At 41.6% G+C, this 19,506-nt stretch overlaps 1 protein-coding gene across 2 annotated transcripts in view; it reads left to right on the forward strand.

Moving 5' to 3' along the window:
* Positions 1-19,506, forward strand: part of TRIM2 (tripartite motif containing 2) — a 107,146-nt gene that overhangs the window by 55,514 nt on the left and 32,126 nt on the right. For both annotated transcript variants that reach the window (XM_054508704.2, XM_064585185.1), the window contains exons 4-6: positions 11,969-12,120; positions 13,298-13,478; positions 14,557-15,280. In XM_054508704.2, coding sequence (XP_054364679.1) covers positions 11,969-12,120; positions 13,298-13,478; positions 14,557-15,280 — 1,057 coding nt within the window. The remainder of the gene's footprint in view (positions 1-11,968; positions 12,121-13,297; positions 13,479-14,556; positions 15,281-19,506) is intronic.

The following is a 19,506-nucleotide window of genomic DNA, read 5'->3' on the forward strand; positions in this document are numbered from 1 at the left end:
TCCCCAGGAGAGCAAACCCATAACTATTTGCAAAGTGGGTATTCTTTGACCCACATAAACATCTGTAGAGTAAATTACAGATAAAGATTCAATAATAGATAAATTCTGCAAATTGAGAATGATGATTAAAATGTTAATTAATTAGAGTTCTTTGTTTTTCTTCTGAGGGAAATTTTTCGTATGCTCCATTAGGCCCTAATCCTTCATAATAAATAGAATTTAAAGATGTGTGAATCCTTGATAATAGGTTATAGATGATGAATTTCAAAATTTTCCTGCTACTAGCAAGCATAATAGCTATTAGAAACCTAGGAGGACCTGTGTGTACGTACCATCAAATAACTGATTTACAATAGCTCTGAAGAGGCAGCATTGCCTAAGAGGTCTGGCTTTGGATTCAGACTGCCTGATTCAAATCCTGCTCTTCAACTTCTTCCCTGTGTCAGCTCTGCCAGGTTTATTCAACTCTCTGTGTCTCACTTCCTCATCTGCAAAAAACAAGGAATAATTGTATTTACTACATGGGATTACTTGGAGAATTAAGTGTTTAAGTCATATAAAGCATTATAGTAAGCTCTTGATAAATGTTAGCTACTAAAATTATTTCTTATCAATGACTTTATTCATTCTTTTCTTTATAATGGCCACTTCAAAGGTATTAGAAACTGCTTATAATATAAGGCCCAGGTATAATAAAACCACTATCAAGCAAGCTATCAATTATTATCGTTAGAGCAGAACAATAATTATTTGCCATAACTATTACTTATTTACCTCATTTCATACCACTCTTTCTGCCCACTACACTGCGGCCTCACTGGCCTAGAGCTGGCCAAGTGGTTTCCCACCTTGGGGCTTGACTGTTCTCTAAGCCTTCTGCCTCGAATTCTCCATGTTCCCTCTCTATGTGGCTGGCTCACTCTCATCCTTCATGTTTTAGCTCAGATTTCTTCTACACAGAGCGGTATCCAAGGCAGACCACCTCTGACACCCAGTTGCTGGCCATTACATCCCTTTCTTGATCTCCTTCATGCCATTCACTGGGCTCTGCTTGCCTTCATCTGTGTATTTGTCGGCCAAGTGATCTTCTGGCTTTACTTTTAGAAAGTGAACTCCAGAAGGGCAGGGACCATGTTCACCATTATATTCCTAGCACTAAGCACAGTATCTTATACATGGAAATGTACAAATAAACAGAGGCTATTTATTCTGAGCTTGCTATAACAAAGAGTCAGCCACCATCACTTATGTTTTGGCAGAGACTCAAAGGCAGGCAGAGGAATGGGAAAGCTCTACAGTAGACAAAAGAGAAGGCTTTAGGGATGCTCTGATTGGACGCTGTTGGCATGGGGAAACAGGGGGCAGGCTAACTAGAAGTGGGGCATCCTATGTGACTGGTTAGGGGTACATATATGGCTTTCTCTGGTTGATATTAAGTGGAAATGGGGACAAAAATTAGAGAAGCTATCAGTAATCAATTCCTAGCCATTTGGGGCCAATTGTCATAGATGTTATTGTTTGGCTTTTTGGATTATTCGGAGAGATAGTAGTCAGACTTCCTACAAGTAGGAAGTAGTAGGCTAGCTTCCTGGCTAGTTTATTGTAGATAAAGGAGTTGCTTTCCTGGACAGGTCATGGGTCAGAGTTCTATTTTTTATATATGATCTGGCCTTTGTCCATTTGTGAATTCAGTCTCTTACAAGTCAGTCAGTAGATATTTGTTGAATGAGTGGGCCAGACACCATGCTTGACTTTGTACACACCACTCTGCAAAGTAGGTATTAGTTACCTTCATTTTATTTATTTGTCTATTTATTTATTCATTTTTAGTTACCTTCATTTTATAGATGAAGAAACTGAAGTTTGAACAGTTTAAGTCCCAAAGCTGATTGACACATCATAAAACCTAGACCAGGAAGCAATAAAATCCTGAGCTTTTGGGTAGCCAAAATAAGAGAGACATTGTGGATTACATATCTTTTGTTATTTAATTGATACCACACCAGGCTGTCAATAACCATGGTTTTCTATGTACTGTTCTCCAAGGGAGAATTAGCATGTAAGTTTTGTAAAAGGAACGTTAAAGGGTGCCTTCAATTAGTTTGAGTATTCTTCTTATGACCATCTCTCACACTGGCTCTTGCTGAGGCTGTCTCCTCCTAGAGCTCACATTCTAAATACTAGTCTGTGAGGGCATTTCTACCAGGTACAAGAGTTGTCCTGAAGCTAGTCCAGGCATGGAGCTCTCTGGAAATCTGATTTGATAGAGGAGTAAAGGTTTAGGAACATTAGGAGATCCACTGTAGACACTGGTCTAAATTTGGAATGCAGAGAGCAATGGCGTAGAATGAGAAATATTGACAACTGTAAAGATAACATCAATAAGTAAAGGTAAGAGTGTCATGAATTCAGGACACAGCTTGTATGTAGCTTAGTGCAGTGAGGGCACGGAGATGGGCACTTGGGGTGGGAGCATAGGTGAGCTGAAGGATACTGGGAGGAGCATGGAAAGATAATTGGGGAGAGAATGTGAAAGCTATGAATATCATGGAGAAAATGTTCGACCTAAATTTCATATGCAGTAGGGAAACATGAAAACTTTTAAGGAGGAGATGGGTATTTTCCCGGCCTTATTGAGTAGCAGAGATGGAAGGCTGCAAAATCAAATTTGAGTTTATTGAGTTGTCTAAATAAGAGATGCTAAGGGGTGGGAGAATGGCATCAATCGACCTGAAGAAGAGAGGATGAATTTCAGAGAAGAGAGTACTCTTTCACTTGAGAATGTGCATCCTACAAATAAAAAGGCGTATGCTAAAATCTGTTCAACTAAGCTATTAAGGTTGTGAGAATTTGAGCCATTAAAATTGGTCATACACTAGGTCACAAAAAGCCATCATTATTTTTTCCCTTTGTGTAGACCAAGTTCCTATACCACAATGCACTAAAGTTGCATTAATAACATACATTATAGAAAAACCCCAGACCTTTATTAAAAGCTCATAATTATTTGATCAAAAAATTTACAAAATTAGACTATTTACAACATACTGAAAGTGAAAACCTTATCTATTAAATGCATAGAGGAAAGTCAAATCTGTACTCAGAAAATTTTATAGGTTTATTTTCCTTTATTTAAAAAGAGTTCAATTAAAAAAGTTAGGGAGACCAAAGTAAATATATGGAACCCAAGAGCAAGAAAATAATAAACTTAGTTTGAAAATAATAAAACAATTGAGTTAATAAATCTAAGAGCTGATTTTTTTAAATTAATGAAATAATCTGACATCTGATAAAACAACAAAAGGGAAATGTAAATATATTAAATTAGGACTAATAAAGAGACCAATACAGGTAAAAGGAATTTTTTAAAAAATTTATTTATTTATTTGAGAGAGAGAGATAGTACGTGAGCAGGGGGAGGGGCAAAGGGAAAGGGAGAGAATCCTCAAGCAGACTCCCCACTGAGCATGGAACCTGATTCGGAACTCAATCTCAGGACCCTGAGATCATGACCTGAATGGAGACCAATAGTCAGGGCTTAAACAACTGAGCCATCCAGGCGCACGCACCTAAAAGGAATATTTTTAAATGAGTAAGTCAATACTATGTGCTAAAGGCTAATATACTGAAAGTCTGAATGAAATGGATGAATATCTAGGAAACTGAAAATGATCAAGAAAACCTGAGTAGACTGATAATTTTGAAGGAAACTGGTAAAACTTAATTTGAAACTGAATTCCTTCAAACCTGTGTAAAACAAATATGATCCGTAGGATGTATATTCTACATCATAAGAAAAAACAGAAAGCTCCCCAATTCACTCAAGATATACTCATATCCCTAATACCAAAATCTAGTGAAGACAAAAAAAAAACTATTCATCAGTTTATGAAAGTAACTGTAAAATTCTTTTAAAAAAAAGATTTTATTTATTTATTTGAGAGAGAGAGAGAACATGAACAGGATGAGGGGCAGAGGGAGAGGGACAAGCAGAGTCCCTGCTGAGTGGGGAGCCCGACCTTGGGCTTGACCCCATGACCCTGAGATCATGACCTGAGCCACCCAGGTGCCCCAAAAGTAACCGTAAAATTCTTAATTAAAATGCCCCAGCAAATTCTTACTATGTAAGAGTTAAGAATTAAAGAAAATTATGAACATCACAAAAGAAAATGGGCGAAAAACTCAGAAAAGTCACAGAGGATATAAAATGGCTAATTATAGTATGAGAAAAAATGTCAAACTTCACAAATAATCACATCTTTCCAAATTAGCTACAGGTTTTTAAAGATAATAGGTAGTGCTGATGAGAATATGGGGAGATATTTTTGTATGCTGTGGGCGGGAGCATAAATTGCTCTGCAGAAAGTTTATGTCTATTTGTCAAACTGTAATGAATGTTTTACACAACTTCCTATCCTTTAATTCAGTAATTCCACTAATAGAAATATTTCTAAGGAAATAGCTGGAGAAGAGAATGAAGATAGAAGCATGTTAATTGAAAATTTTTCGTGATAGTAAAATTGGAAATAATTTGAATGTGCAGTATTAGGGAAATGGTTAAATTATGGTTAAGTACATATAACTGATTATTGGGTAGCCATTGAAACTGATGTTTGGTAACAAGTGACATTTATGCCAATATGTGAGTATGCTTGTGTGTTTATATAGACTTTTGTGGTTTTTTTAATATTATTATTATTTTTTATTCTTATGTTAATCCCCATACATTACATCATTACTTTTAGATGAAGTGTTCCATGATTCATTGTTTGTGCATAACACCCAGTGCTCCATGCAGAATGTGTAGACTTTTGTTTTTAATTAGTAAAACCACCCTGTATATGCAGTATAGAAAGAAGGATATTCTGTGCCGCCTGGGGGACAAACAGAATTCCTAAAGATGTATTTCCTGAGCAGTAGAGACCTCAGCAATAGAGAACGTTGGATGCAACAAGCTGCTAAGCAGAATCTCTCTTAGAAATGCTGATTCCAGTAAAGTTAAAGAATCCTTTAGGTTAAAATTTTGCCTTGTCTCTTTCCCAAACGCATCACATCAAATCCACTAAAAATGAAATCTATCTGGAGTTTGAACCTCCTTGAGGTAGATGAGGCTATTTAAAGCATGTTTTGAGTGCTTTCTCTATGCTGGGTCATTATGATTCTTTGGAATCATAAAATTTATAAACCAGCAAGAGGCCTTGGAAATTAACAGCGTGTGTCTTGAATCATTCTATTGTTTCATCGTAGATTGTAGTTCACTGCTGCTGCTTTGAAACAGGGGTCCTCATTGCATATTCAAGTCAAATACATGCAATATTGCAGATAAATTGCTGCAGTTAATTGCCACGGGTAAATCTTTAAAAACAATTCAAGCGTCGGAAGGTTAATAAAATCAGGTAATTAACAATAAAGCAGGATGTTGTCCTCATACACTGCCTGGTGCTGATTAGCACATGTGGATGAAAGCCTGTCATTTAAGTGCTATGACACTCTGTCTTCTAATTAAACTGCCATGGCTGCATTGTCCAAATACAAAGAAAAATGGGAATAATGGTCAGTGATTTAGGAGGTTCTTTGCACGTAAAGCAGACATTTGAGCTCATGCTCGCAGTCCCGGGAACACAAATGATCATTAAACCCTGTTATGGCTTGCTTAGGTACCTTACTAATGAGGATGTTAAGAGGTGCAAAGGAGAGAGCCTCATTAAGAATGCCCTACCACTAACAAGTCCCCACTTCCACAAGCCTCAGCTACAAGGCCCTGACCACCCTTTCTAGTACATTGGTAATGCAAACTTCTTGCCTTGTCATCTTCACAAATGGTGACTACCTGCCAACAAAAATAAGCTAGTCCTGGCCTCTGGCCCATCCGTCCCTGGGAGAACCAACATCATCTCACTCAAGATGGATGAGCTCAGCTGAGTCTCACACTTCACACAATTAACTCTCAGCTTGAGTCAAAGCTGCCAGAACCTGAGCACAACCATTTGAGAATGACTGGTTGTTCACATTTCAGAATGATTTTGGGGCCTTTCTTTCCAAGAAACACTTAGGAGACCAAACCAGGGACAATTACCCAGGTATGCTGCCATCTCTTCAAAGATGCATTTTTTTAAATTAAGGGAAAATTCATATAACATAAAATTAAACATTTTAACCATTTAAAAATATACAATTCAGGCCAACTCTTGATTTTGGCTCAGGTCATGATCTCAGGGTCCTGAGATAGAGCCCCAGGTCCATCTGGGCATGGAGCCTGCTTAAGTTCTCTCTCTCCCTCTGCCTCTTCACCACCTCCTGCTCATGCTTTCTCTCCCTCGCTAAAAAAATAATAATTTAAAAAAAGTAAAAGTATATAATTCAGTGGTTTTTAGTATATTCAAGAGGTTGTGCAAATATCACCACTAATTCCAGAACTTTTTCATCATGCCACTCCCCATTCTCTCTTTACCCCTAACTCCTGGCAACCACCAGTCTGCATTCCGTCTCTATAGATTTGTCCATTATAGACATTTGATATAAATCAATCATAAATTATGTGCCCTTTGAATCTGGCTTCTTTCACTTAGCATAATGTTTCAAAGTTCATCTATATTGTAGCATATAGAACTTCATGCCTTTTTTATGGATAAATAATATTTCATCGTCTGGATATACCACAATTTGTTTGTCCATTCACCAGTTGGTGGATATTTGGGTTGTTTCCACTTTGGGGCTATTATGAATAATGCTATGAACATTTGTGTACAAGTTTTTGTGTGGATGTATGTTTTCAGTTCTCTTGGGTATATACCTAGGTGTGGAATTCCTGGGTCCCATGATAATTCTGTACTTAACTTTTGAGGAGCCACTAAATTGTTTTCACAGTGACGTCACCATTTTACATTCCCACCAGCAAAGTATGAGAGTTCTGATTTTTCCACATTTTCACCAACACTTGTTATTATCTGACTTTTTGAGTCTAGCCATCCCCATTTGGTGTGGAGTATCTCCTTGTGGTTTTGATTTGGATTTCCTTAGTGACTAATAATGTTGAGCATATTTTTTTGTGCAAATTGGCCATTTGTATGGTTTCTTTGGAGAAATGTCTATCCAAATCCTTTGCCAATTTTTGAATTGGGTTCTTGAGTTGTAGGGATTCTTTATATGTTCTGGATACTTCATCCTTATCAGATATATAGCAAGCAAATATTTTTTCCTATTCCTTTCACTCTCTCTCTCTCTCTTTTTTTAAAGCTTTTATTTTTAAGCAATCTCTAACCCAACGTGGGGCTCAAACTCACAAGTCCGAGATGGAGAGTCACATGCTGTACTGACTGAGCCAGCCAGGTGTCCCTCTTTTCATTTTCTTAATGGTGAAGTGATAGTGACCTTGATGCACAAGATTTTATTTTGATGAAGTACAATTTTTCAATTTTTTGTTGTTACTTGTGCTGTTGGTGTCATATCTAGGAAACCATTGCCAAATCAAAAGTCGTAAAGATTTACTCCTATTTTTTTTTTCTAGGAGTTTTATAGTTTTAGCTTATATATTTAGGCCATTAATCTATTTTGAGATAATTTTTTTATATAGAGCAAAGTAAGGGTTCCACTTCATTCTTTTACATGAGGATATCCAGTTGTCTTGGCATCATTTGTTGAGAAGACTATTTTTTTTCTCCATTATGTGGTCTTGGCACAAGAATCTAGTTGACCATAGACATACGGTTTTATTTCTGGACTCACAATTCTATTCCATTGTTTTATATGTCTATCCTTATGTCAGTAAAATCATATTTTGATTACTCTAGCTTGGTACTAAATTTTGAAACTGGGAAGTCTGTATCTTCCAATTTTTTTCCCCCCAAGATTGTTTTGTCTGTTCAGGGTCCCATGTAATTCCATCTGAATTTTAGGAACAGCTTGTTCACATCTGTGAAAAAGGATGCTTGAATTTTGATAGATACTTCACTAAATCAATAGATCAATTTTAGGAATGTTGTCCTCTTAACAATATTAAGTCTTCCAATTTATGAGCAGGGACTATCTTTCCATTAATTTCCATTATTTGGGTATCCTTTAATTTCTTTCAACAATGTTTTGTAGTTTTCAGTGTACAAGTCTTACACCTTCTTGGTTAAATTTATTCTTAAGTATTTTCTACTCTTTTTGATGTTAGTATAAATAGAATTATTTTCCTGATTTCACTTTTGGATTGTTCGTTGCAAAGGGTATAGAAATACAACTCATTTTTGTTTGTTGATCTTGTATCCTACAGCTTTGCTGAATTCATGTGTTAGTCCTAATAGTTGTGTGTGTGTGTGGGGGGGGGGTTATTCTTTAGGGCTTTCTATATATAAGATCGTATCATCTCTGAATAGAGAAATTCTTACTTCTTTCTTTCCAAAGTGTATGCATTTTATTGCTTTTTTCTTGCCTAAATGCCCTGGCTAGAACTTTTAGTACATTTCTGAATAGAAATGGCAAGGGTGGACATCCTTGTCTTGTTCCTTATCTTAGGGGCCACCATAAGGTATGATGTTAGTTGTAGGATTTTGTAGAAACCTCTTATCAAGTTGAGGAAGTATTCTTCTATTTCTAGTTTGATAAGTGTTTTTATCGTGAGATGGTATTGGGTATTGTCAAATGTTTTTTTCTGCATCAATTGAGATGACCATGTGGGATCCCCCCACACACACTTTATTCTATTAGTGTGATATATTACATATACTGATTTTTGTATGTGAACCACCTTTGCAGTCCTGGGATAAACTCCACTTGTCCATACTGTATAATCCTTTTAATATGCAGCTTGATTCAGTTTACTAGTATTTTATTAAGGATTTTTGCCTCTATATTCATAAGAGATATGAACTTTTCTTTTCTTTTGATGGCTTTGGCTTTGGTGTTGGGGGTTGCTGGCCTAATAGAATAAGTTAGGATATGTTCCCTCATCTTCTATTTTTGAAGAGTTTGGAAGGATTGGTGTTAATTCTTCTTTAAATGTTTGGTTGGAGGGGCGCCTGGGTGGCTCAGTCGTTAAGTGTCTGCCTTCGGCTCAGGTCATGATCCCAGGGTCCTGGGATGGAGCCCCATGTCGGGCTCCCTGCTCAGTGGGGAGCCTGCTTCTCCCTCTCCCGCTCCCCCTGCTTGTGTTCCCTCTCTCGCTGTGTCTCTCTCTGTCAAATACATAAATAAAATCTTAAAAAAAAAAAATGTTTGGTAGAATTCATCAGTGAAGCCATCTGGTCCTGAACTTTTCTTTGTTGGAAGTTTTTTGAACACTGTCTATTCAGATTTTCTATTTCTTCTTTGGGTCAGTTTTGGTAGTTTGTGTGTTTCTAAGAATTTGTCCAATTTATCTATGTTATTCAATTCATTGGTATACAACTGTCCCTAGTATCCTGTTTGTCAATGTTGTTGACCTTTACAAAGAACCAACTTGTGGTTTCATTGATTCTCTCTACTGTGTTTCTATTTTCTATTTTATTTATCTCCACTTTCATCTTTATTATTTTCTTTTTTCTTCTTGCTTTGGTTTTAATTTGTTCTTCTTTTTCTAGTTCTTTAAGGTTGAAACTTAAGACTATTGATTTGAGATCTTTCTTCTTTTTAAAGTAGGCATTTATAGCTAAAATTCTGCTCTGACTGCTATCTCTGATAAGTTTTGGTATATTGGGTTTTCATTTTTACTCTTCTCAAAGTATATTCTAATTTCCCTTGTGATTTCTTCTTTGACTCATTGTTCAAGAGTAAGTTATTTAATTTTCCAGATTTCCTTCTGTTACAGATTTCTAATTTAATTCCCTTGTGGCCAGAGAAGATACTTGTATGACTTTAATCTTTTTAAATTTATCAAGACTTTTGTGACCCAATATATGGTCTATTCTGGAGAACTTTCCAAGTGTACTTGACAAAAATGTGTATTCTGTTATTGAATAGAGTGTTCTATATCTGTCTGTTAGGCCTAGTTGGCTTATAGTGTTCAAATTCTGTATTTCTTTATTGATCTTCCATCTAAGTGTTCTATCATTAATGAAAGTGTGGTATTGAAATCTCCAGCTATTGTTGAACTGTTCATTTCTCCCTTCAGTTCTGTCAGTTTTTGCTTCATATATTTTGGGGCTCTGATGTTGGGTACATATTTGCTTGTAATTGTTATATCTTCTTGATGAATTTATCATCTACTCACTATATAATGTCCTTCTTTATCTGTTGTAACAACTTTTGTCTTAAAGTCTATTTTGTCTGATATTAGAATACCCACTCCAGTTCTTTCTTTCTGTTTTTTTGTTTTGTTTTGTTTTGTTTTTAGGGGGGCAGGGAGGGGCAGAAGGAGAGGGAGAGAGAGAGAATCCTAAGCCGGCTCCACACCTAGCACAGAACCCACTGACCTGGGACTCCATCTCATAGCCCTGAGATCATGACCTGAGCTGAGATCCAGAGTCCAATGCTTAACAGACCGAGTCACCCAGGCACCCCATTCCCGTTCTCCTTTGATTACTATTTGCATGGAATACTTTTTTCACCCTTTTAATTTCAATCTATTTGTGTCTTCGACTCTAAAATGAGACTCTTATAGACAGCATACAATTCATTCAAAGAACAGTTTTTGAATACTTACTTTGTGCAAGTAATTACTTAGGCTCTGGGTAAGAGAGTTCCTATCTCAGGAACTTAAAATCTTATAAATATTTCATAAAATGGGGTATAAATAAAAGGGCTTTGGTGAGAGCATTCACTTTGTGAAAATCCACCAATCTTTAGTAAGACTTATGCCTTTTTCTGTATGTGTGTTATACTTCAAGAAAAAGTTCCCTCCAGGAAGTACTTTGGGAATTCAAAATTGGAAGAAGTTATTTTCAGCTGAGAGAATAGGGGAATGCCGTCACCGGGAAACTGACTTTCAGCCTTTATGTTATATTGTTACTGAGAGTTCATCATAATCAGGATAAGGTGGCTTTATTTTCATGTAAGCAGATGATATCATCATCTTCATCATCATCATCATCATCATCATATCATCATTGCTGCTTCATCATGCCAGTACCAAGCACCATCTGTTTCTTCGTGCATATTAACCTACTGCATTCTCAAAGCAGGTTACTATTATCATCTTATTTTGACAGAGGAAAACTTGAGACACAGTGAAGTTACCTAAGTGGTAGTGCCAGAATACAAATTGCTCAGTACAGCTTATCTCTTATAGAAAGAGTATCAGTTCTCAAAGTGTGGTCCAGGAACCCTTATGGGTCCCAAGACCCTTTGTGGGGAGGGCAGTCCATAGATCAAAACTATATTTGTAATAATACGAAGACATTATATGCCTTTTTCACTCTCATTCTCTCAAGAGTGTACAGTGCAATTTTCCAGAGACAATATGATCTGTGCTATCACAACAGATTGAATGCAGAAGCAGATATGAGAATCCAGCTGCCTTCTAGTAAGCCAGACACTGAAGAAAATTTTAGAAATGGAAAATAATGCCATTCTTCTCACAGCATTTTTTTGTTTTGCAAAATAGTTATCTTTCGTGAATTGTATTATTCATGTTAACATTTAATGGGCTTATTCTTGCTTTTAATACATTAATATTTAAATTTTTGTTTCAATTTTTCATATAAGTATCTATAGATACAATTTACATACATAAAAGCACCTTGGAATCCTCAGGAATTTATAAGGGGTGGAAAGTGTCCTAAGACCAAAAAGTTTGAGCACCACAGCCCCACACTCTTCTGCTCTAGGGCAGTAGCCACAGAAGAGCTGGTTTTGTGACGACAGCAGCAGCTTTGGAGTCTGACCCACCTCTGTCTGAGACCTGGCACAGAACAGTTTATCCCTTCCTTTTCTTATGTGACACTGGACATACTGCCTACATCCTGGGAAAGCCATGAGAATTCCATGAGAGAATGCCTACTAAAGGTCTAGTGCATAAAATCACTCGATCAGTGGCATTGAACCTGGCATTGTTTTGTGTTACCCGCAGGTGATGGACTTTTACTGCCAGTCTTGCGAGACCGCCATGTGTCGGGAGTGCACTGAGGGGGAGCATGCGGAACACCCCACAGTCCCCCTCAAGGATGTGGTGGAGCAACACAAGGCCTCGCTCCAAGTCCAGCTGGACGCCGTCAACAAAAGGTGCACACACCTCCCCCAGACTCCCAACTGGCTGTGCGTGAGGCTTGGCCTCCGGATCTCTTGCCTCAGTGGGATAATAGGTTCACACTACCTAAATAAATTCTCCTTTGATGGTGTGTCTGTAGTCATAAACTAGTGAGTGATAAGGGTCATCCCTTGCTCCTTGGTAAAATTCCAACCCCCTTATGTTATGAGTGATGGCATTTTTGTTTTAGTACCTTTGAATGATTAAATGAATAAAATACATTCGAGGAAAATGCTCTTGGGAGATCTCTGAAATTCGTGCCTGAAACCAGGCTCTCTGAGGAGCTATTCTTAGCTGCTCTTCTGACACATACAGGACCATTGTGTTCACCATCACTGACTTGTCTCTGTTTGAGCCCAGCAAAATGGTGCCCACCAGTGATTGCTCAATTTTCCTTATGTCTCCCTGCTTCCAGCCTTTCTCTTTGGCATGGAAATGAGGGGACAGAGTAGCTGTGTGATACATGAGAAAGACCAAAGAGAGGAAATAAATAACCAGCTGAAAATAAATCGTCACCAATAGTTGTAGTGAGAAAAGTGTGGTTATGCTATAATAATTAAAGGAACTTGGAAGCTTGCAAAACGTTCCCAGGAAACTCAGAGTCTGGATAAGTTTTTCATATGATTAGGCGAAAAGATACAGCTATATATTTAGAACAGTGGTTCTCAGTTGTGGGCAATAATACCCCCGGGAGACATTTGGCATTGCCTGGAGAGAGTTTGGTGTCATGATTGTGTGGGGGGGTGCTGTTGGCATCTGGCAGAAGACAGGATGCTGTTAAACATCCTACAACACACAGGATAGTCCCCTGCAACAAAGCAGCACGTGACCTCCAATATTATAGTGTCAAGTTCGAGAAGGCTTGCTTCAGAGTGAGGAGAAGCCATGGTGTTCAGAGAGCCTCAAGGTTTTGTACCAACAATTATTAAAATTAGATGATTGATTAGATGAAGTAGACGTGGACCCTCAAAATCTCTTCTCTCAAAGGCAGTAATTATGTCATGTTTTATTCATTCTGTTCTTTGGTTATTACCTTTTTGAAGATGATGAAAGGCAAAGAAAATGTTTTTTTGACAAAACATAGTGTTTAGACAGATGTTTCACTATTTCTGGGTTGATGTTAAATAATGATCTTTAACGACTGTCCTGCAGGCTCCCAGAAATAGATTCTGCCCTTCAGTTCATCTCAGAAATCATTCATCAGTTAACCAACCAAAAGGCCAGTATTGTGGATGACATCCATTCCACCTTTGATGAACTCCAGAAGACTCTAAACGTGCGCAAAAGTGTGCTGCTTATGGAACTGGAAGTCAATTATGGCCTCAAACATAAAGTAAGATTCCAGCCATTCTCATAAATACCCTGTAAGAGACATGGTATCCTGGGCACTTCACTGCTCTAGCTTACTGTGTTCTAATACCCACAAAGGGGACTCAGATGGGTCCTTAAGTGTCACTGTTGCATAGTAAGCAGTAGTTTTCTAACACTTTATTTATTTGAGAGAGAGAGAGAGAACAAGCAGAACAGGGTGGGGAGGGGCAGAGGGAGAGAGAGAAGCAGGCTCTGTGTTGAGCAGGGAGCCCAATGCAGGACTTGATCCCAGGACCCCAGGATCATGACCTGAGCTGAAGGCCGACTCTTAACCGACTGAGCTACCCGGGCGCCCCAAGAGTAGTTCTCATTTAATGGCCCATCCAGCTATTTTTTTTCCTTCCTCTTTTCAGCGAAGTTCTATGATTCTGTAACCATAAGGACCAATTAATAATTTGACATAAGGCCAAATTGAATATAAAGTAATGTTTTCAGGACTTAGGGTTAAACTGGATTATTTTCCTTCCTTAATTATAATGTCTAATAGTCTCTTAATTGCTCTCTCATCCACACCAACCTGTTAGTCAACTTCAAAGAGAACCCTGACGGCAGCCTTTAACATGTCCAATCACAAAACCAGGGACCAAAAGCTTCTGCTATTTGGGTGTGGAGAGTTTTCATTTGCCTGGTTTCTGTTCCTTTACTTGGCAACAGGGGAATTTGGGACGTTATGGAGAGAATACTGAATAATGAGTATTTCAGATGCCGGGCATAGCAATTTGTTTTCCAGGCTGTTGGTGGTGACGTTTCTGCTCGCCCCATCAAAAACACCTGACCCAACAAATATGCGTGTGGGAGAGTGTGGGAGAGGCGGAAGGGAAGGAGGAGGTACCGGGAGTGCAATTCAGAAGCATGCCTTAGAAGCGGGTTCGCTGGGCCAAATAAATACCACCTGCGGAGAGCCACCGGCGTGGACAGGTGCAGGACCCGGTTGTGGCCCGCGGAGGGCATGCCCCCGCGCGCCGCCGCGCAACGTCCAATGCGCTGAGCTCGTGCGCCGCTGCAGGTGCTCAGCCGACCTCCCCCCCGCCCCCCCGCAGGTCCTTCAGTCGCAGCTGGATACTCTGCTCGAGGGGCAGGAGAGTATAAAGAGCTGCAGCAACTTCACGGCGCAGGCCCTTAACCATGGCACGGAGACGGAGGTGCTGCTGGTGAAGAAGCAGATGAGCGAGAAGCTGAACGAACTGGCCGACCAGGATTTCCCGCTGCACCCGCGTGAAAACGATCAGCTGGATTTTATCGTGGAGACCGAAGGGCTCAAGAAGTCCATCCACAACCTCGGGACGATTTTAACCACCAACGCCGTCGCCTCCGAGACGGTGGCCACGGGCGAGGGGCTGCGGCAGACCATCATCGGGCAGCCCATGTCCGTTACCATAACGACCAAGGACAAAGACGGCGAGCTGTGCAAGACCGGCAACGCCTACATCACCGCCGAGCTGAGCACGCCCGACGGCAGCGTGGCGGACGGAGAAATCCTCGACAACAAAAACGGCACCTATGAGTTTTTGTACACTGTCCAGAAGGAAGGGGACTTTACCCTCTCTCTGCGACTCTATGACCAGCACATCCGAGGCAGCCCGTTCAAGCTGAAAGTGATCCGGTCGGCCGACGTGTCTCCCACCACCGAGGGCGTGAAGAGGCGCGTGAAATCCCCGGGAAGCGGCCATGTAAAGCAGAAAGCGGTGAAGAGACCCGCCAGCATGTACAGCACTGGGAAACGAAAAGAGAATCCCATCGAAGACGATTTGATCTTTCGAGTGGGTAAGCAGAAAGCGCCGCCGCGCCGGACTGTCTGAGCGTTGCTTTGGTGAAGGGGCAACGGGGAAAGGGCTGTTGCAGATGGGAACCTCGCGGGTCGGGACTTGTACCCTGAAGGTGTTGGGAGACACTGGTGTGTTTAATTAGGTGAGTTTATGCAGTCTCCTCCGGAGGTTTTAGGATTTATTTCCCCCTTTTCCGCCCTCCTTCTCCCTCCCTCCTCATCCTTCTTCCTCTTCTTCCCGCTTCCACTCCCTCCTTTCCCCTTCTCGCGTTAGCCTTTCTCCCTCTGTCCTCCTCCTTCCCCCCCAAGTCCTCCCCACCGCGTCCCCTTCCCCTCCCCAGTTCTCCAGTTTCCCCCTCTCTGTCCTCCTCTCCCTCGCCCCCAGCCCTCCCCCCCTTCCCCTTCTTTCTTCTCCTTCCTTCCCCCATTCTCCTCCTGCTCTGCTCTCTCCTCCTCTCCCCCTCCTCCTTTGTAACGCAAGTGCTGCATAGTCATTGTAGAAAAATAGAAACCGAAAACAAGCAAAAAGAGAAATAGAAAAAATCACAGCCCTCACAATCCGGAAATTTTAAAGGACATGTTGGCCATCTCACCGCCCCCCACCGCCCCACCTCCCGCCGTGGGGATGTCTTTAAGCGTAACTCAAGGCAGAGCGATCGCTGTATCAGATCACTCCATTGTTTCTCTGAAATCTGTCAGCTCCAGCTTGCACTGTGGGCGGAGGGGCTGATGCCTCCCTGTCATTGCTTCTGCACTGTGAGGGCTGGGGCTGGGGGACACCGAGCAGTGCAAGTCGTGGTCACTTCCAGGTGTGTGTAGCTGGAGAGCAGCCCCAAAGAGGGGAGGGTGGGTGGAAATCCGGAGAATGGAATGGGGTTGGGGCGGAAACAAGACGCGGAGCCAATAGATTGGAGAATGCAAGTCTCAAATTCCCTTGTCTGCTTTATTACCTCTGATTTTTTTTTTAACTGTTTATTCTCTCAGTCGAAAGCAAACTAAATGTAAATATCAAAGGACTTTGTCATTCTTAAGAAAAAAGCCTGCATTTTAGTTAATGTTTCCAGAAGTAGCTTTAGCCTGCTTATCTTTCTGCCTCTTCTTAAGTCCTGTGTTGCAGCATCTCTGAAAGGGCCCTGCACGGAGTCTGGGGTTCAAATAGATTGGGGAGACCTTAGCCTCAGTGAAGGAAACAGACTTTTTTTTTTTAAGATTTTTTATTTATTTATTTGACAGAGAGACACAGCGAGACAGAGAGCACAGGCAGGGGGAGTGGGAGAAGGAGAAGCAGGCTTCCCGAGGAGCAGGGAGCCGGATGCGGGGCTCGATCCCAGGACCCTGGGATCATGACCTGAGCCGAAGGCAGACGCCTAACGACTGAGCCACCCAAGTGCCCCGACTTTTTTTTTTTTTTTTTTTAACCCCAGAACCTTTAGAATCTGCCAGTGTGCACTGTAAGTCTCCAAGGCAGGAGAGGGATAACAGGCAGCACTTCCACAAAGCTTTCCTGAGCCGAGAACTTTTTCCGTGGCACATCTTGGGAGACTGAGGCTCCTTGGAACCCTCTTGGGCAGCAGCTGCACTGTGTTACTACTTCAGGCTGCATCTTGTAAAGGCCATGATAGGATATGTACCTTGTGCGTTCACAGTCCGGAGGCCCTCCTGCGTTCACTGGCCAAATGTGCCGGGTTGTGCAGAAGCTGTAGATGCGCCTGCCGAAGCAGAATGGAGGAGCTGGGCGGGGGCAGGAGTGGCAGCCTCCCAGGTCTGCCGCTCCGGTTCTGCCACTTAACTTGAACTTCAGGCAGGTCTTTCAGCTTCTCTGAGCTCCAGTTTCCATGCCTATAAAATGAGAATACAAAAATATCTGCCTCTCAGAGCTGTTGTGAGTCTCAAGCTTAACGGCTGGTGTGTTGGAGGAGCTAAATAAAGGAGAACTATTGGTTTTGCACATGCAATGAAGGTCCTTAGATTTTCCCTACTACCTTTTCTTCTAAAAATTTTTTACCTTCCTGCTCCCCACTGATCTCCTCCTGCATTGAGAACAAGCTCAGTGGGTCTCCTGCTCAACCCTTTCCCTCCACCTGCTCCCCCCACCTCCCGCCCCAGCCAGGTAATCCCAGTCTGCTTCTAGGCAGTGTGCCAAGTGGAGAAAGGCAAAGATCTGGGTCTGAATTCTGATTCTCCTTAACAGCTGGGCAACTAGCTTACCTTTTCTGAACCCAGTGCTCAATTACTGGTAGCTGTTATTTTCCTATTGTTATTGATTTTAATCTCCATCATCACCACCTGTGATTCTCACCTGACATACCTCTTAGGGTGTTTTCCGCCCCCAGTAGCGATTTTGAATCCCCAGCTCCCACCAGAGAAGGGGGTGTACTCTTCTTCCCTCCTACCCGTTGAGAATTCACTGGTGATTTGCTGGCACTGGTGGAAAGGTGTTTAAATGTTTAAACCTCTATAAAGAGCTTAGAAGAGTGCCTGGCATATGACACTGTGTCTGAGTTTATTCATGAAGTAAAGATGCTGTCTTAATCTGCTAGGGCTGCTGTAACAAAATACCATAGACTGGGTGGCTTAAACAAAGGACATTTATTTTCTCACAGTTCTGGAGGCTGAAAGTCCAAGATCAAGGTGGTGCCAGATTTGGTTTCCTATGAGGCCTCTCTCCTGGTCTTCTAGATGGTGGTCTTCTTGCTGCTTCGTCCTTATATGGTTGTCCCTCGGTGCATGCATAACCCCTGGTGTTTTTTTTCTCTTCTTGTAAGAAGAGATTAGGGCCTCACCCTAATGGCCTTATTTTAGCTTAATCACTTCTTTTAAGACCTTCTCTCCAAATGCAGTTAGGTACATTATGAGGTGCTGGAGGTTGGGACTTTTGGGGGTTCAGCCCATAACAGAAGCTAAGCACCTCAGGTACGTAGGGGCAGAAAGGAAGGCAGGTCGTTCAGGCCTATTTCTCGTTAACTTTATGTTTTAACCCAGAGCTAGCCAAAAGACACCACTCGCTATGCAATAATTTGGCTCAGAAAGCATTTCTAGAGCACCTAGTACCTGAGATGGGAATGTAGAGATGAAAGAAATGAGATATCCTCCCTCAAGGAGGTTACAGTTTGGGTGACAGATGGATGACCGCCTGACTCTAATGGGCTGCCTAAATGGGGTGTCTCTCCATCAGATGCGCAGGCGGTGAAAGAATTCACCTGGGGCAGAACCAAGGTGATCAAAGTTTATCGAATACACCACAAGGGAGTGGTGGGCGGGACAGCGGAGGAGAGACTGAGGCAGTGGGTGGGGGGTTGTTTTTAAAGAGGAAAGCTGAGGAGGTATAGGGATGTAGGAACTCTTCCCATTTAGGGAACGGTGCCGAGCTGTAAGTCGCCCATTGGTCAGTTAGGGCCTATGGCTATTTTGAGGTGGGGCATCTGAGGGGCCTGTCTGTAGTCAGCCAGGTGCTCACCATGGCCCTTTCTGCCTTCCATCGCTCAAATCTGTGTGCCTCAAAGCAGCTTCTACGTTTAATACCATGGGTTAGGGGATGGGAAGCTGTAGAAATGAGAAAGAATTTAAAGCAGGACATGAACGAGGAGGACTATCCGGGTTGACAGGTGTAAGCAGCATTCCAGGTTGAAGGACTGATGCAAGGCAGAAAGGCCAGGTGAAGAGGAGTGAACATGAGTGAGGTTTGCAAGCAACACATCCTATGAGAAGATGCAGGGAGAGAAGGTCAGATGAATGGAGGGTGGGGAAGGCTCTGGCTGGAGATGAGCCTGGACAAATCAGTGTCAGAGCCCACTGCTCCCTGAACGCCCTCTGGGCTTCCACACCAGGCACCTGATCTCTGGATTCTTTCCCCAGTTTTATCTTTCCCCCAAGTTCCACCTTCTCCTTTGGAGTCCACTGTGATTATTACTATTTATGCATGGGCCTTATTTCCCAATAAGATTACAAATTGCTTGAGGTCAAAGATGATGTCCTTAATCATTTATAGTCCCCAACAGTACCCCAAAGAATACTTGGCATAAATACTTTGTTCATTTGAGTAGGATCCAGTTGTGACCTAGTGCATGATTTAACTTTCCTCTCACCACTGTCAGGCCCCAGTGTTGAGGTCCAAGGACACAGAGACCAGACAACAGGAACTAAGCTCAAGGCCAGTGAGTCACAGGTATACCCATGCCTGGAACTGTGCTAGGGCAGTGTCAGGCAAGCAGTGCTGGCCTTCTAA

Source organism: Mirounga angustirostris, unplaced genomic scaffold (assembly GCF_029215605.1).
Source record: "Mirounga angustirostris isolate CCGP_5_RB_7025 unplaced genomic scaffold, mMirAng1.0.hap1 SCAF_2, whole genome shotgun sequence".
Lineage (NCBI taxonomy): Eukaryota > Metazoa > Chordata > Mammalia > Carnivora > Phocidae > Mirounga > Mirounga angustirostris.